Raw genomic sequence first — 17,500 nt, 5'->3', positions numbered from 1 at the left:
AGTTAACTTCATGATCTTATGGCCTATGTGTTGAAGGCATTTGTGACGGCTTTTATTTGACTGTGAAATTCTTCTCTACCTTTCCATTTTATACATTGTTTTGAGCAGTACAGAACTTTCTCCCCCTCTCCTAAACTGCTTTCAAGGTTCTTTCTCACTATAGTAATCACTTTGCATTATTGACAGTGACAATACATACATTTATAATAAACATTTTCGTTAATTGAACATACTAGCTATATTACTATGATCAACTATAATACTTTGAGAACATCAACTTCCCTATCGACCAATAGCAAGCCAAATAATGTATCTTCTGCAAAAGATGGTAAACAGAGGCTAGCAAATACAAAATAGATGGAGAACACTGCTTTATACTGTATATCCACAGACAGATGTTGTTCTTTTATTAGATCAGAAGGTAAATGTGACCCATGCTGTGTTTTGATACACAACCTCCCCCCTGATGTCACGCCACGCCGTCGGGATATGGTGGAGCGTCCATGTTGGTGTACCGCTTGTCTGAGCCTCCAGAGGCAGCAGCGGTCCCCGGCTCCAGCCCTCTGCTGCCCTCTGCTGGGAGCAGGTAGGAGCGGTTCAGAATGTCCATGCCGCTAGTGCATGAAGCTGTGGAGGAGCGTTCGTGGGTGGTTGCGGCTGGCTGGACGCAGCCCACCCTCGCCCCACAGGCAAGTCCCCGGCACTCAGCAACGTGTTCGTAAATGTACTCATTCCCTTGCTGACAGCTGGGGGCCGCATCCATGGTGCTCAGCGTCACATAGTCCGGGCTGACCTCCAGGGTCCCGTCGGGGCTCCGGTCCCCCTGCTCCCCGACGGAGAGCTGCCCCCCTGGGATCACTAGCGGGGCGGACTCGTCAGGGGGCTTCTCTAACCCGGCCGCCGCGTCCTCCGTGTACATGATCTCCACAACGGACGCAAGGTTCTCCTTCAAGCACTGCTTTGAGGCGAATGGAGGATCCTGTAGCACAAGAAGGTACAGTAGGTGAGCCTGGTCTGCTCCAGTCTCCAGTCTCACGACCTCAGATCCTTGTAATGGTCTATGAGTTACAGACCAAATGATTCCGCAAACTACTACCCGCCACTCACGATAAAGGTTTTAAAAAGAGGAGGGAGCGGATGCAAGGATGGTCTCAATCATTTTCTGTCACAGTTGCCTTGTGAGACCTTCCTGTTCTCACATGTTCACATTTCCGTAGATCACAGCCCTTAAAGGTCGGAAAAATGACACGCTATTACACTGATACAGATCAAAGTCTCTTACCAATTTCGGCCCATTGATTTCTGCCAGGAAGCCTTGCAACACTTTATCAAGGTTTGGAATCGGTGGCCACAGTAGTTTTTTAAACTTACTGCACAGGAAAAAAAAAAGTATAATGAACGTTGATTATGCTGAAATGGTGCATTGAATAGACTTGAGTACTGATACAAAGATCTTACATTTTATTTTGTATTTACAACAAATGAATGAAATCAGCTGCCCCACACTTGCTAGCTAGATGAACACACAGGCCGCCGAGCCTACCTGAGATACCGAGAAATCAGAGAAATGAAGACGATGGCCAGCACTAGCATCAGGAGAGGGATACCAGAGATGAGGATAGCCCCTGCACATGATGTAGATATGGATCATAGTCATTAGATATGGAGATCACCACAGTCTACCAAAAATGTCAAATGTCAAGATATATTTGGATTTCTAAAGATTTATATAGCTGTCATTTCTAAAGACCCACCCATGTCGCGGGGGATGGATCCGGAGAGTTTGAGTGACCAGTCGCTCCATTGACCGGAGAAAAAAGTCCCATTGGGCTTGGCTCTGACCTGCACACTGTACTGACTTCCTGTCAAACCCTCCAGACATGTCCTTGTCTCCGGACCTTTCGACGACACCGTCTGAGGAGATGGGGTTTGAGAAGCGTGAGTTTTTGATATTTTAATGTTTGAGCTCCTAAGTGTTTGGCGTGAGGTGTGCGGTGGCGTCTCACCAGCCAGGGTCCGCCCTCTCTGGTGTGGTAGTGGACCTGGTACAGCAGGTGAGCAGAGAGGGCTGGGAAAGGGGCTGCCCAAGACAGGCACAGCGTCCCGGTATCTATACTCTCTTCCAGCTGCCCTGGGGGGGCTGTCTTGACTGAAGCATGAATAGACAGTATAAGGACACACATCTGCACATGCTCCAAGATTTACACAGTGTTAATTTGATTGCAATTTTGTCTTAACAAAGACAAAAGCAATTTTACTGATTTTAATTCACAATTCCAAATTTTCAACAATATAGCAATATACATATAAATACAATTGCATTGCATTGTATTGTATTGAATGATTTTATCATCACAATTACTTTGTGCGGTACAGTTGTATTGTTGTCCATTCTTTTCTGTTTTAAAAAGAGTAGCTTTTCCACTCAAGAGCCAACAAATGTCAAAGCGAGAAGACTCACTGCTGCCGTTGAGGTAGAAGGCTTCAGAGTAGAAGGTTCGGTCCAGGGGAGACGGGCTGCCACCCGCTCCCAGTTTGACCTGGAACAACTGGGTCTTGTCTCCATGGAAACGGCACTGATCACTCCGGTTCCAGCTCTTCAGGCACTCTGTCCAACCCAGTGACTTACTATTCAAGAAACTATTGAGAAAGAAATAACAGAACCGTCAGGAAGTGGTGAAGCTTTAACGTGTGGCACAGCAAATTCAAGTTATAATCTGAGAAGTGCAGCAGTCGGTACGTCATACTGTGGCGTTCACATTTGTGCAGAGCGTTTGATTGTACCTGGGGCTGTGTCTGTAGAACAGCTTGTAGGTGACGCCCTTGTAGATGTTCTCGTCCCACTGGCAGGTGACGTTATGCAGGTCAGATGTGTAGCACTCAAGTGAGATGTCAACTGAAGAGAGAAGGGAGAGGGAATGACCAAAGTCATTACCTAATTCGTTCTGTAAGGTTTTAATGTGACTACACAAAATATCGTCTTGTTGTCTTTTCGCTCTCTTTCTTAATCTCAATCACACAGACACATACAGAGCACCAATAAGTAATTTCCGTCTTCCACTCACACCTGCGCTTTGGGGCACCATCACTGCCAATGGTTTGGACCAGTGGCTCCAGTGCCCTATGGTTTTGTCCAGACCATATTTAATAACATTTATTCTGATCTCGAACTGGAGCACCTCCCCTGGCACCAGAGACGTCAGGGTCTCTAGCTGGACCCCATCTCCCTGGAGAAATCACAAAAAGTACATATAGATCCTCACGACTTTAGAGGAGTTGATATACCAGTTGTTCACTTGATTCTTTGGGAATTTTAAGTTGTAAATTGAATTGCAATCAACTAAAGTATAGATATTGCGTGGCATTAATTGAAATGATCTGTCAGATGTACCTTTTTGTTTTTTTCTCCCAACCTGTTGGATGAATACCGTATCCAATAATGCACCTTGCTTTCCCACGCTTTGTCCACTTGCCATGTTAGCTGCAGCTGGCCTGGCAAGCCAGTATGGCAATGGGACATATTTGTTGGTGGATCTAGGAGAACTACAAATGAAAACAAATCATATAATACGCTATTGAATAGAAGCTAAAATTAATATTCATTATACATGCATACATGTAAGGAAGGAAGAAAGGAGTGTATGTATGTATGTCTGTCTGTATGTATGTATGTCTGTCTGTATGTATGTATGTATGTCTGTCTGTATGTATGTATGTCTGTCTGTATGTATGTATGTATGTATGCGTGTGTGTCTTTCTGTGTGTGTGTGTGGGGGGGGGTCTGTGTGTCTCTCTGTGTGTCTGTCTGTGTGTGTCTGTGTGTGTGTGTGTGCGTGTCTGTGTGTGTGTATGTGTGTGTCTGTGTCTGTGTGTGTGTGTGTGTCTGTCTGTGTGTGTGTCTGTCTGTGTCTGTGTTAGTGTGTGTGTGTGTGTGTGTGTCTGTGAATGTGTGTGTCTGTGTGCCTGTCTGTCTCTCTGACTCTGTGTTTGTGTGTGTGTGTGTGTGTGTGTCTGTGTGTGTGTGTGTGTGTGTGTGTGTGTGTGTGTGTGTGTGACCCAGGGGGAGAGATTCTCCTCACCCTGGTCTTCCACACTGACGCTGCGGTTGTGCAGGGTGTGGTTGGTCCCAGCCTCCGTCACCCGGAGGTGTGTGAGGACAAACAGATAAGTGTCGTCAGGAGGGAAGAGACAGATGTGGAGAAAGGATCCGTCTTCTGTCCGCTGCAGCCTCACATCACATCTCTTCTCCCTGGACAGACAGACAGGGTTACTGGCAGTGTCTGGGCAGCCTCTATGTCATCATTATATTCAATAAGATTGATAACAGTCATAATAGTTATTTATTTGCATTGAATTTATTTAAACTTTCTTTAATACATTCTAAAAAGAATAAGCAGGTTTGTCTTAATCTACCAAAAATGACTTTGGGCTATAAAAGACCCATGATTGAATGGAGAACGTCCATCAACAATGCACATTGTAAAAACAACTACCTACCTGTCATCAGTCTTGTAGAAGAAGTCATAGGTCTTGTTGTCTGGAGTTTCAACGAAGCAGGTGAGATCGTATTCTGTTCTGCTGAAACACTTGGGGTCTTCCTCGTCCTTCAACAGCAAAACATCTGCTCAAAAAACAACAAAGATAGAACCCATTGATTTGTTCGCTTCTAGTTTTCTCTCATCTCCTTCTCAGATGGTTCTGCCGTCCGAGTACTTCATACCAACCCACTCCTTCCCCTGTCCCAGAAAAACGGACAAATCGGTTTTGCTCATGTTTGAACTAGTGCCATAAATTATACATTTAACTTGTCTTAATTTAAATGAGAGTTTTGAAGTCTCGTGTCGCCAATCAATAGCAATAAAAAAAAAAAATACACCTTTCATGGGCAGGTGTGTGATAGATCCACGCCTGCCATGTCCATCAGCCATACAGCCAAGCTGCATCCACACAGCGGCCAGAAAGAGTTCCCCCAGCAGGGCCAGATCCATGGCCTTAAGACCCTCTAGGTGGCACAGCCATGGGCCTGATGTGGAGCTTTATCGGAGGAACGGTTGTGTCTGAAATAGATTGTTGTTGTCGAGTGGGAAAGAAGAGAGAGGGAGGGTTATGATTAAGAGAAGGGGGGTGGGGAGTATTTTGTGGTTTCATAGGAAGTTCTTTATATGTTACAAGTTTATTTTTTTGCCCCAGAAAGAGTGAGAGAGAGAGAATTGACAGGAAGGTTCTGACTTCCTGTTGGGTTAGGATTGTTATTTTCCAGCAGTGAGTCTCCTATTCCAGATGATAAATGTAAGAGAAATTAAACGTCTTGCTAAATGCTACAGAAATTAAACATGCATAGAAATGTACTATGAAACCCTTGTGGTCAAACATCAAATCAGACAAAAATCTGTGTCACCTTTTCCTTTCTTCAATTTTTATGCAAGCAATTTGACTCCAAGGTTAGTTGGCCAACCGGTGGCTCTATGGCAAGCCTACAACTTTATATCCTGCACACGTTTTTGATCGCCATCGTTTTCTTTTGAATTTCTTAGGGTTATCAATGGCTGATCATCATAATTGTATGTTCCTAGACCTACTGTATCAAACGTAGTACTAGATTGAGTGTGTGTTTGTGGGTAAGTCCCCAGGAATTTGGCCCAGAGAGGCCCTGTTTGACAGACAGCTCTCTTCCGGTTGTGGCTTTCTGGAGGAAACCCGATGACAGATCTCCTCGGCGCAGCCAGGAAGACCATGTTTACCACCGGACTCCTCTGCCCTACTTACCCAACTCATCACCATCCATGCACACGCAAACGTGCCCTCCTTAGGCCTGCTCTGTGCCTGACTTTTATCATTTCTAGCCAGCTTGCATCAACCCTTAAGACATGCCTCACAAATATATGCAGAAACAATTGTCCAACCATGTTGCAATAGATTCATACCTATATTTCTGTGTGTTGTCTTCATACAGAGTAGTATTATAGTAGTGGCACACTGTTATGAAGGCTGCATGGGATTCATAAGCCTCAAGCTGTAGGACTACAGTAGTTTAGTTTATTGGTATATTTAACAGGGGCTATGCCCAACGAGAGTTAGCTACACAGATACTTTACATCTGCAATCCCTGGGCCGGAAGATATAACAAATAATACGGTACAATATAAACAATAGTATTAAAAACAATACAGTCAGCAAAATGTACAAACGGTACATCACATATAAAACATCAGATCAGATATACTTCACATAGTCTCTAGAAAAATAGGGAATTGTAGTATTCATGGGTAAAATTGGACGAGGCTTCTTAAAGGAGAGACCAAAATATATAGTATACAGTAGTAGTAGTAGTAGTAGTAGTAGTAGTAGTACATTCGAATGGCAGTGATACGCAGTCTAGAAGGCACAAACACAATATTTAACTGTAGACATCCAGTGTGCTTTAAGGGTTCTGATCTGAACACTTGAGGCAAATGTTGAGGTTTCATGTCTTTGAGAACACCTATCTTGTATATTCTTTGTGTGTGTATATATATATATATATATATATATATATATATATATAAACACATTATCATTGTCCTCGATCTGCTGGTGCAGATAAAGAGAAGATAGTCCATAGTTCTGTGGTCCCGTTGACCACATCCCCCTCTGCTGGCAGACTGATGCTGGAGATAACGTTAACGCTTTTAGCCGCACTTGTTCCACCAGCAAAACCAAAGTGACAGCTCAGGGAGTCGCTATTCAGCCAGCGCCAGAACGGTTCTCTCTCTTGGTCTCTGCAGCCTCCATCCCAGTGTCTCCTCCCCAGGCGCCTGCGTGCCTTATCGGTCCAGTGGTCATTCCAGCCCAGTAGTTCCACAGCTCCACAAAGAGTCTCTCCCGGCCCCCCTGCTATAGCCCGGTGGTGTCGGTGCCAAGGGGGGCCTTGCTCCTTCTGCTGCTCCTGGGTCTACGGGGGGCGGCAGGGGGGTGACCGTAGCGTGGAGCCCAGCCTCGGTGCTTCCTACGGGGGGAGAGGGGCGCACCAGGGCATGGGGCCGCTGGTCGTCAGGCCTCTTCGGCCGTCGCGTCGATCCCGGCGTAGGTGAAGTTCTCGAAGAGAGCCATGTTCACGTAGGCCTGGAAGACGGTTCAGTGGTAAGAAGAACCGAACAGTTGGCGTACATTACTTTACCGTAAAGTGGGATCGATTACAGGAGGTTTTAACCATCATGTAAAGAGAGATCAGATAATCTCATTTCGTAACGGACGAGCAGAAAGTAAAATATGTTTTTGTGCTCTTGTAGTCTTTGAGCGAAACCAGAATTATAAAAGCCGCACATCAAGACAGAATAGCACCATTCAGAACCACAGAAGGTGTTGTTTTCCTTCCACCTCAGAACAACAAGGCAGCAGTCTTGCGTCTCTCACCTTCCTGGCCTCCTGCATCCTGTTGAGCTGGACTGAGATCTGGGAGAACGGGGGTCTCTCGTACGGCCGGTCCCTCCAGCACTGCCGCATCAGCTCATAGCTGGGGGAGAGAGAATATCATATCATAAGCACTTACTGCACCGGGGGTCAGAGACAAACGCTGCTTCGATTCCTCCATTTGTCTTGCACATATTTTGGAAATAGCAATAAAGATGGCTTTGAACTTTGAACTTTAATACAGTAATAACATGATGAGGGGTGTCCTTGTAAAGGTTTTGGTGAGACAATAGCGGAGATTGATCACCCACACTTCGTCGTCACAGTTGCGAGGCTGTTCCATCCTGTAGCCCTGGGGCAGCTTCTCGTAGAGCTCCGCGCACGTCATCCCGCAGTACGGAGTCCCACCTGGCACAGGCACGGCCGTCAGTATCATCGCCGTCATTGTCCCGCCTCAATCGTCACAGTCAGCATTAGAGAGCATAGGAATCTGGATCTTACTCACCTAGGCTAACTATTTCCCACAGAAGCACTCCGAACGACCACCTGTGTTTGGGAGATGGAGAGCTCCTTCATCATTAAGCACACAGAGATACTGAGCTCTCTGAGTTTAAGGAACTCACTCACTTTGTGTTGACTTAGCAGTTGATTTATAAAATGTGAATTTCGGTCTTTGTGAATCTCAAATGTACGACTATATCGGAACTCAGTATGTTCATGTAAATGCAATGTGGGCTACATTTGATATGGGAATTGATATGTATCAAATTGCATGTGACCTACTGAATGTTTGATGTTCAACTGTAATTGTAACCGCTTTTTAATTTACAGGAAATAATAAAGCAAAATGTTGGCCTGACACAGCAGAAGGGAGGATGTTGATCGCTGAAAAGGTGATCACCCAACCAATCTGTCTCTGATACATCATGGGAGGGGTCACAATCAAATCTGGTATCAAGTTTTTCAATGTTTCTGTCTTTAGTCACACTCTTTCTCTTTCTTAAGTAACTCTCTCCCTATCCCTCACAAACAATTACACACTCTGGCTCTCTATCTCTCTCTCTCTTATATTTCTCTAACTGTACTGTGGGACTCGGTGTTGCAGCAGTATCTATAAATAGTATTTGGTTTGACAGGTCAATGTTTCAGACTGCTAACTTGTATCTCCACACTTCCTGCCTGCTTATCAGTCCCCAGCACTACCGTATCTTTCTCACCGCTGACACACACTGATGGAAGGATGATGTGTGTGTGTGTGTTTGTGTGTGTGTATGTGTGTGTGTGAGTGTTTGTGTGTGGTATATCTGAAATGTTATAGACCTGCTTGTTGGAGACTTACGGTGGCGGTTGTGCAAACGACACCAAAACAAGGATAAGGAGGGACCCGAGTTAACGTTGTGACCAGCAACCGTGATGTTGTGTGTGGGAACTCAATTAACTGCGCGTTAAAACGTCATGGTCAGGGATTTTCTCCACATGACTAGTAGTCTTCTGTTGTAACACACCACATCCTATTTTACTAGCAGATGGTTTGATTTCCTATTCCCTCGACTGTGTGGTGGGGATGGGGGGGACGTCCTATCGTATCGTCAGGGTACTCACACGTCGCTCTTGGTGGTGTACACGCTGTAGTTCAGAGACTCGATGGCCATCCAGCGCACTGGCAGCCTGCCCTGTAGGTGCACATCGAGACGTTCACACAGGACGCGACAAGCAACTTGTTCTGCATTATTATCGGAGATAGATGTATTGTTTCTGATATTATGTTTGTTGTAGATGCTGCATTATAAAGACAAATTTCTAATTGCCTTGCTGTCACACAATTGATACACTGTTCCCCTCTAGATGTGTTCTCGGCTCCCATCAATTCAAATACAAGAGATATATAGATATAAAATTGTTATAAACATGACATTTAAGTAGATAATACTGGACCTATCATTTAAATTAAATAAATTCAAATCTATACATTGCCTCCACCACCTTTCTCACAGCCATCATCCCCCTCTTCATGTGTGAGTTACTCATTGCTCCTGAGGTGATAGTCATGTCCTTTTCAGCTTGATAAAGGGCGACCATGTACATAAATTAAATAAGCAACAATGGCCCAGAACTGTTCTCTTCGGAGCTGTCCCAGGCCTGTTGGTTGCTTCGTACATCGTCTTCATCAAGTCTCTGCCACATACCATCGTCTTCTTCACGTAGACCTCCTCTCCTCTGGAGAGCCCGAAGTCGGCGATCTTTGCCACCAGGTTGTCTCCCACCAGAACGTTCCGGGCGGCCAGATCTCTGTGGATGAACTGCAGAGAAGAGGAAGAAAATGGAAGAGAATGGCGATGGCTAAAGAGTCAATACATGAATCGTGAATCGACGCTACTTTAATTCTGTGTCTTATTTTTATGATTAATGTCGTTGCAAAGCAAGCCACACTATTGATATGCTGTGTCTTATTGATATTATTATAATTTGTTTGGTCTGCTACCTGCTTGTCACTCAGGTAGTGCATCCCAGTCGCCACGTCGACGGAGAACTGCAGCAGCTGCTGGGAGGTGAGGGTGGAGGCGGTGCCGTGCTCCTTGGCGAAGGCCGGGTCCGTCTCCAGCACCCGGCTCTTCCTCAGGAAGTCCAGCAGGTTCCCGTAGGGAGCGTACTCTATGGCGATGTACAGGTAGCCTGGGACGGACGGATGGACAGAGTGGAGGGGAGGGAGATGTAGTTTAATGTATTTCCGATACCGATGCGATACAAGGAATATGGTATGGCCACCATTGTCAATAACTGTTGTCGATAACGAACTAAAACCCCTGTCAGCAGATTTTAAGTGGATGGTGAATGTGTTATTCTACACATCCACATTGAGTGTTATAAGTGCCTATCCTCAGATATCGTTGTAAATCAATGTTTTTTTTCAATGCCCATCTTCTATGCATGTAGCATGTCCCATCACCAGGGAGTTGACGTTCACAGGAGCATGTGTACCGATACAGAAGGGCCACTAGGGGGCACTTGCTCACCTCGGTTCTCACAGGCTCCAATCAGGTTGATGATGTTGGGATGCTGGCCCAGTTTGCACAGCACCTCCAGCTCCCCGGCGAAGTCTCGGTGGTCGTTCTCCGAGGCGAACTCTGCAGGAAGCACCACACAAAGCAGAGTGAGTCACCGGAAAAGGCTTTCTCCTGAAATGTTAGAGTAGGGAGTGGATGGGACTTTACATATCGGATCAGTTCCGCTGTGGGTTGTGTGAGTGTGGGTCACTTGTGTTCTATCAAAGGTGTGCGTGTGGATTTATGATGCAGACATTTTTATAAATTACCTTTACCTTTGAGCATCTTGATCGCGGCGCTCATTTTGTTGCCGTCCTTCTTAATCATGGCCTTGATGACCTAGATGTAAAAAAAACAACGTCGTTAGTCCAACGATTCGATCCCGTCATTAAACTAGAACAATGGATTCATTGAGGATTCCCAGGGGAGCGCCCCCCCCCCCCGGGACGGAGGAATGCAGAACCAGACCTGGCCGAAGTTTCCCTCGCCGATGACGTCCTCGAACTTGATGTCGTCCCACTCCAGGATGGGGTAGGTGAGGGGCTCCAGTGTGGGCTTGGGTCTCCGGGTGAGGGTCAGGGTCCCAGAGTTGAACTGGAGGATGGTCTCCTCGCCCTGGAGGATGAGGACACAGAAAACGATTCATCTCCGATCAAAAGAACCCGGCTCAACTCAAAGATGAATCTCCCGTCGCCACTATCCATAAAAACCCTTCATAGATTACGGTGTATGTCTGTCTCCTCGGGCTTAGTGGGGGGGTCCTCACCGATCCCGACTGGTAGGTGAAGGTGCGTCGGCGGTTCAGCAGCGTCTTGCGGACGCAGAAGAGGGCGAGGAGGGCGAGGAGGATGGTGACGCAGGTGACGGTGACCGAACCCACCACCGCCACCAGCAGCTGGTAGCCCTCGCCGCCCGGCCGGACCCCCACGCCCTGGGTGGTGGGGGTGAAGCTCTGGAAGCCTGGAGGGGTGGGGGGGCGGGGGGAGGGAGAGAGTGAGGGACATTGCGTTCCATTGAGCGCAACGGGGAGCTCTCTGGGTGAACCTGCTCAGGGCCAAGTGAGACCCAGCTGTAGGTGGAAAATGGAATTATCTCCGATCTATTCCAGTTTGCTCACCAAAGAAGTACATGGTTTCCTGATGAGAACGAGGCACGAGAACGCGTTGCGCCGCAAGCAACCTGCGCGTCAACATGTACATCCAAACGCGGCAGGGGACAGGTTGTTGCAAATGAGCACCCGCTATAAGCACTATGACACTTGCATTGGATGGCTGTTCTCAGTTTGTCGATGTACCCCGCATCTGTCCCCCTCAACCATAAGCAAGTCAACAATAACATAAATGACCCCCGAAACGCCCCCCGCCTCACCGTCCACCATGGTGGCGGCCTGGACGAACTTGCTCCACTCCCCGGGGACCTTGGAGAACGCCCGCACTCTGAACTGGTACAGCGTGCTGCCGTTCAGCGCCGTCACCTCCTTGGCCGTCTTGTTGCCGTCGTCGGTGTCCACCCAAGGGTGGGGGGCGCCCTGGCCCACCGGCTGGTACTCGATCACGTACTTGATGATGCCCCCGTTGGGGTCCTCGGGGGGCTGCCAGCGCACCACCACGGCCGACACCGACAGGGACACCGCCTGCACGTTGCGCGGAGACGACGGGCCTGGGGAACACGGGCGGCACGGTCACGGACTCGCCCGACAACACGGACAACATCTGTGGGTGTTTGGTCTAGAGATGAACTCGCTGGGCGGGAATGGGAGGCACAGACATGGACTGATCACGTCCGTCAGTTATATCGACATTTTTGGCGGCCTACAACCATCATCATTCACACGTTCACACACCGACAGCGGTGTCGACCACGCAGGGCGACAGCCAGCTCGTCAGGAGCAGTCGGGGTGAGGCGTCTCGTTCAGGGACACCTCGACCTTCAGCTAGGAGAAGCCGAACTAGCAGCCTTCCGGCTACCAGTCAACCTGCTATTCCTCCTGAGCTACTGCCGCCCACAGTCATCTCATGGCTAACCTACTGCATCACCCTGGGGGAGGGCACAGCATCCAGGAACCAGCTCTACCTCCTCAGTCTGCACACACTCACCCCTTCAATGGTCTTACGTTATTCAACAACAACAACGACAACAACAAAGCTTCCACAATGAATTGGACGAAGTAATGAAGTAGGCCAGCAGGTACGTTTCCATATCGCCATAGAGCTGACACGCGCCAAACAAGACCCTCCTTCCGCTCCCCGGCCCCCAGAGGCGCTGGTTACCCTGGCTGTTGAGGCGGAAGGTGTAGGGCTTGGAGGCGGGGCCCTGGCTGCCGCAGTTGACCAGCAGCACCACGGCGACGTAGTCTCGCTGGTACTCCAGGTTGTGGAACTTGGTGGACAGCACGTTGAGCAGCGTGGTTTCCTCCCACAGCTTCGTGCTGGAGGGCGCGGGCCCGAACAGCTGCACCAGGAACCCGCTGGCCTCCCCCGGACCCGTGGCCCCGGGACTGCCCGGAGGGAGGCGCCAACGCACCGTGGCGTTGCGGCCCTCCATGGAGCTGATGTCGATCTCGGGACGCACGGTGGGCTCTGTTGGGGGCAGCGGGGAGTGGGGGCGCGCAGTCAGGGTGTGTCGTGGAGTGGTGGTCAGGGCAGATGATGTCATTTGGCTCTGACCCAAGTAAGAAACTGATAGAGTATCTTGCTGATGAGGACCATCCGATATCAGCCATAATATAACATGTGTCACCTCTTGGGTTACTTATTGAGCTGCTTCAGGCGGTTGAATCGATGTGGACTAAGCAACGCACAACACTTGTAGACCTTCCACTGGTGTGTGTGTGTGTGTTTGTGTGTGTGTGTGTGTGTGTGTTTGTGTGTGTGTGTTTGTGTTCCGTACCGGGACAGTCGGTCTCCATGATGGCCTCGGGGCCGGGGGCTCCCTCGCCCCCCTCCCCCGGGCGGGTCAGCTGAACTCTGACCTGGTAGCGCGTGGACGGCTTCAGGTTCATCAGGGTGATGGGCTCGCGGTCGCTGTACACTGAGAGGGAGTGTGGTGCGTAACGGTTAACACACACTACATGATTCATTCTCGGCCGCTGTGCCCTGAGAGGAGAGGAACTGCAGGAGTTGCTACTTGAGAGAATACGCTGCTTCCAAACCGCACTTTCCTGTATTGTATTTTTTAGGTTTAGAATTCTTGCCTAATATTGTCTGTCTTCGTCCAAAAGTCAAAATGACCCAAAATTCCGTAAACATGACCTATGGACTTGCCTGACCTTAAATGTGATTTTTGACGACATCAAAAAATTGCAGACTCACGGCAAATTCTAGATATGCTAATTAGCTTACATTATACTATCCCTAACCAGCGTTGCAACAGTTACCTTGAAAAAGTAATCCGCTTACTGATTACTAGTTAGTCTGTAAATAGTAACTTAGTTACTTTACTGATTACTTGATTTTAAAAGTAACTAAGTTAGATTACAAGTTACTTTATTAGTTACATTTAGCTGCGACAACCCCCCCTGTCCCCCGTCAACAATTGCTTCCCTCCCCATCAACAATTGTTCTCCCCCCCAGTCAACAACTGGTCTTCCGTCAACAATTCTGCGCAGGGGGCTGGTAGGGGGAATTCAGGGGGGGCCATCAGTACCTCTTGTATACAGGGCCCAGAATGTGGTGCTACGGCCCTGGGTGCACACACTGACACACGGCTTTCAACCGCTTCCGCCAACTTTTAATGCGTAGACAAAATATAACCGCGCGCTTTACGGGGCTGTCACCGGATGAAGCTCCACACACACACACACACACACACACACACACACAGACACACACACACACACACACACACACACACACACACACACACACACACACACACACACACACACGCAGCACCGCGCGACTAATTCCGCCGCTAATAACAACTGGTGGCGCGGACTCTGGAGAGTCAAGGTCGACACTCGCCTCTGATAGATTGAAGTCTTTGGAGACTTACGCTTCACACGCACACGCACTCTCACACAAACAGACAGACAGGCAGACAGACAGACACACACACACACAGCACTCCATCGCTCTCAACGCCAATCGGTGATCCAGTAAAAAAACAAAAAAACACAGTGACTTTGACGAGTAACTTTAATCTGATTACTGGTTTGGAAATAGTAACGCTTTGGATTACTCGTTACTGAAAAAAGTGGTCCGATGCCAGTAACGCGTTACTAAGTAACACGTTACTGGCATCACTGTCCCTAACTACGAGTCGGCTTCAGAAGGAAGTGGAGGGCACCTCTATAAGTAAAAAAAGACCCAGTGCTAAAGAACACAGACATCCCCTGTAAGAGGCATAGAGGAGTCATGACGTGCGCCGGTGAATAGCTTGTTTATTATTAGAATTCTTACCTTTTATGTGATTTTTAGATTTCATCAGTAGTCGTTGCTGTAAGAGGTGCAACGAGGGACTCACCGATGATGGAGGACCAGGAGTCGCCGTTGTCCATGGGCTTGTACAGCAGCTTGGTGGACAGGATGGGCCCGTGGCCTTGGTGGGAGGTCATGGGCATCACCAGCAGCTGCTTGCTCTTCCTCTCCAGCAGCTTGGGGGGGGTGGCGGGCACGGGCGGCTCTGGGAGGGGGGGGGGGGGGGAAGAGGAGAACGAATCGTGAGAACGAGCGGTGACTTTAGTCGCAGGCTGGTCCGATGCGTCAGACCAGCCTGCGACGGCGACCCTCGCCCGTCTCGCCTCAGCCAACCGAAAACCGAATGCTTGATTAATGATTAACTACAAAGTCTCCACGCTCGTCATAAACGATTCAGCCGCGAGGCGAATATGCGGCATATTCCTATAATCTTTGGCCGGTGAAAAGACCATGATCAGGACAGGCTTAAGCTCCATCCTTTCACCCTGAACATCCTATGCATTTAGAGGATTCAATTAAACAGTTCTTTACCAGTGTTGTTAGCTCTATGCCACATTTTCATATCATTTAGTATACATATTTGTGCACATTTTCACACATACTCACACACACACACACACACACAAACACACACACACACACACACGCGCACACACACTTACAAACACACACCCACACACCCACACTGGCTGCACTCTGACCTCTGACGATGAGGTTGAACTTGCGTGAGTCCTGGCCCCCGTTGGTGGAGACCCGACACTCCCACAGGCCCCCGTCTAGAGCCTTCAGCGAGGGGATCTCGAACTGGGCCGTGCTCTTGTCAGAGTCCATGGTGGTTTGGGAGGCCTGGGACACACACACACACACACACACACACACACACACACACACACACACACACACTCAGCTCTATGTTCGCAGCTTGAAGGATTTACATTGACATTTATCATTTCTAAAAATGACATTGTGGAAGAAAGACTCTTAGAAAAACATGTGGCATGAAATTGCTCAATATGATCTTGTTATGAACAGATTAACCATTTTTATCAAAGAATATTATTGAAACATACTGGGCTCCAACCACCACTTTTTGTGTTTTTAATTGTCATAATTGTCATAATTATGTATTATTTGATCAATATGAGGACAACAATGTTTGTATTTCCTGTCATTAACACGAGGTATTAAACCTCGAGTTTTGCAAGCCTATACTTGTGAGAACAGCTCCTCCTCCTCCTCCTCCTCCTCCTCCTCCTACACTAACGTCCAGCGTGGGCATGGCGGTGTGCTGACCTTCAGTACGGTGCTGTCCAGCTTGCGCAGCTCGATGCTGGTGTGGCTGGGCAGCGGGTTCCCCGAGGCCGAGCACAGGATCCTCGGGCTGGAGTTCAGGTTCCACTCGATGGTGCTGGGCATGTCCAGGATCTGGGGCGCCCGGTCTGGAGGAGGCGGAGGAGGAGGAGGAGGAGGAAGAGGAGGAGGAGGAGGAGGAAGAGGAGGAGGAGGAGGAGGAGAGGAGGAGAAGAGGAAGAGGACATAGAGATGAACAGAGAGCAGACGCGTTCTTCTTCTCTGGTTTAACTCCGGTCCGGCTTTCCTTATGGATTTGTTGTTTCAAGGTCTGAGATAAACCCAACACAAGATGGCCTCAACCGAACACCAGGAGAGCCCTCAGTTGGAGGATGAGCAGACAGAAGGGGAGCGGAGGCAGGAGGAGCGACCTGAGAGAGGGGTCTCCCACCTGACTTCTCACAGTGCTGTCCTCTCCAGCCCGTGGGGCAGTGGCAGCCGCTGAAGCGGTTGCACGTGCCGCCGTTCTGACAGCTGCAGGTGAGACGGCAGTCGGGCCCGTACGTATCCCCAGGGCAGGCTGGGGGGAGAGCGGGGAGAACGTGAACAGACCGGTAGCCTTCTTAACCAGGAACTCACATCCTTTACAAGGAGAAATGGGTCAGAAATGATCTCAATACGGCATTGAACCATGTGGCATGTTGAACAACGAGAGAGAGAGGACTGTCATCAGAGTTCAGCTGAATAAGGTCTCTGGCCCCTATGAGACTAAAGGGGTTCTTTATATGTTCTCTCTAAGTAAACCGTCCAAATACATCAAGTTAAAGTTACATTTTAAAGTGAATATTGTTGTGGGTTTCTTCACTACAACTCTACAGTTTTGAACAAGGGGAATACTATACATACATAAAATAAAAGAATACATTTTGTTTGTTGCAATAAATAACCATAAGTGCTATCAGTGTAAAAGACTTCTTACACGTCTCACAGCGAACGCCGGCCCAGCCGCTGGCACAGGAGCAGCCGTAGGGGTCCGGGAGGCAGAAGCGCAGCCCCTTGCAGTCCATCACCGAACCACACGACTCCTGGCAGCTGCGGCCGAACATCCCCTCCCTGCAGGCTGGGGGGGGGGGCGGCCGAGTTGTCAGAAATCCCAGTTACAAACGCGTGACTGTGTGTGTGTGTGTGTGTGTGTGTGTGTGTGTGTGTGTGTGTGTGTGTGCGCGCGTGCGTGCGTGACTGTGTGTGTGTGCGTGTGTGTGTGTATGTGTGTGTGGCTGAACATGTCCCACATAGCATTTAGGGTTAGTTATTTACTTAGCGTCTACTTTTGTTTGTATTAGTACTTTGTATTCTTAT

At 48.5% G+C, this 17,500-nt stretch overlaps 2 protein-coding genes across 3 annotated transcripts in view; both read right to left on the bottom strand.

Annotated features, from left to right (window-relative positions):
* The window catches only part of mpl (MPL proto-oncogene, thrombopoietin receptor), a 5,091-nt gene extending 29 nt beyond the window's left edge, over positions 1–5,062 (bottom strand). Inside the window, exons 1-12 of the mRNA XM_079739204.1 lie at positions 4,877–5,062; positions 4,498–4,621; positions 4,080–4,249; positions 3,392–3,543; positions 3,068–3,227; positions 2,785–2,896; positions 2,462–2,640; positions 2,007–2,149; positions 1,755–1,914; positions 1,544–1,625; positions 1,283–1,370; positions 1–979 (exon numbers count right to left, since the gene is read on the bottom strand). The exon at positions 1–979 is cut by the window's left edge and continues 29 nt beyond it. Of these exons, the coding sequence (XP_079595330.1) occupies positions 470–979; positions 1,283–1,370; positions 1,544–1,625; positions 1,755–1,914; positions 2,007–2,149; positions 2,462–2,640; positions 2,785–2,896; positions 3,068–3,227; positions 3,392–3,543; positions 4,080–4,249; positions 4,498–4,621; positions 4,877–4,988 (1,992 nt within the window). The 5' untranslated portion in view covers positions 4,989–5,062 and the 3' untranslated portion in view covers positions 1–469. The remainder of the gene's footprint in view (positions 980–1,282; positions 1,371–1,543; positions 1,626–1,754; positions 1,915–2,006; positions 2,150–2,461; positions 2,641–2,784; positions 2,897–3,067; positions 3,228–3,391; positions 3,544–4,079; positions 4,250–4,497; positions 4,622–4,876) is intronic.
* Positions 5,063–6,014: 952 nt separating this feature from the next.
* The window catches only part of tie1 (tyrosine kinase with immunoglobulin-like and EGF-like domains 1), a 16,616-nt gene continuing 5,130 nt past the window's right edge, over positions 6,015–17,500 (bottom strand). Inside the window, exons 6-24 of one of the 2 annotated variants that reach the window (XM_079740349.1) lie at positions 17,121–17,261; positions 16,593–16,721; positions 16,145–16,290; positions 15,553–15,697; positions 14,898–15,056; positions 13,323–13,463; positions 12,704–13,012; positions 11,802–12,092; positions 11,200–11,393; positions 10,902–11,048; positions 10,703–10,772; positions 10,404–10,514; positions 9,872–10,062; positions 9,576–9,689; positions 8,992–9,062; positions 7,895–7,935; positions 7,701–7,797; positions 7,393–7,492; positions 6,015–7,101 (exon numbers count right to left, since the gene is read on the bottom strand). In XM_079740349.1, the coding sequence (XP_079596475.1) occupies positions 7,030–7,101; positions 7,393–7,492; positions 7,701–7,797; positions 7,895–7,935; positions 8,992–9,062; positions 9,576–9,689; positions 9,872–10,062; positions 10,404–10,514; positions 10,703–10,772; positions 10,902–11,048; positions 11,200–11,393; positions 11,802–12,092; positions 12,704–13,012; positions 13,323–13,463; positions 14,898–15,056; positions 15,553–15,697; positions 16,145–16,290; positions 16,593–16,721; positions 17,121–17,261 (2,669 nt within the window). In that variant the 3' untranslated portion in view covers positions 6,015–7,029. The remainder of the gene's footprint in view (positions 7,102–7,392; positions 7,493–7,700; positions 7,798–7,894; positions 7,936–8,991; positions 9,063–9,575; positions 9,690–9,871; positions 10,063–10,403; positions 10,515–10,702; positions 10,773–10,901; positions 11,049–11,199; positions 11,394–11,801; positions 12,093–12,703; positions 13,013–13,322; positions 13,464–14,897; positions 15,057–15,552; positions 15,698–16,144; positions 16,291–16,592; positions 16,722–17,120; positions 17,262–17,500) is intronic. The other variant, XM_079740350.1, reaches the window with a different exon arrangement.

The sequence above is a fragment of the Pollachius pollachius genome, assembly GCF_949987615.1.
Source record: "Pollachius pollachius genome assembly, chromosome: 7".
Lineage (NCBI taxonomy): Eukaryota > Metazoa > Chordata > Actinopteri > Gadiformes > Gadidae > Pollachius > Pollachius pollachius.
The sequence above is the reverse complement of the archived record's forward strand: the minus strand, read 5'-3'. Positions and strand labels throughout refer to the sequence as shown.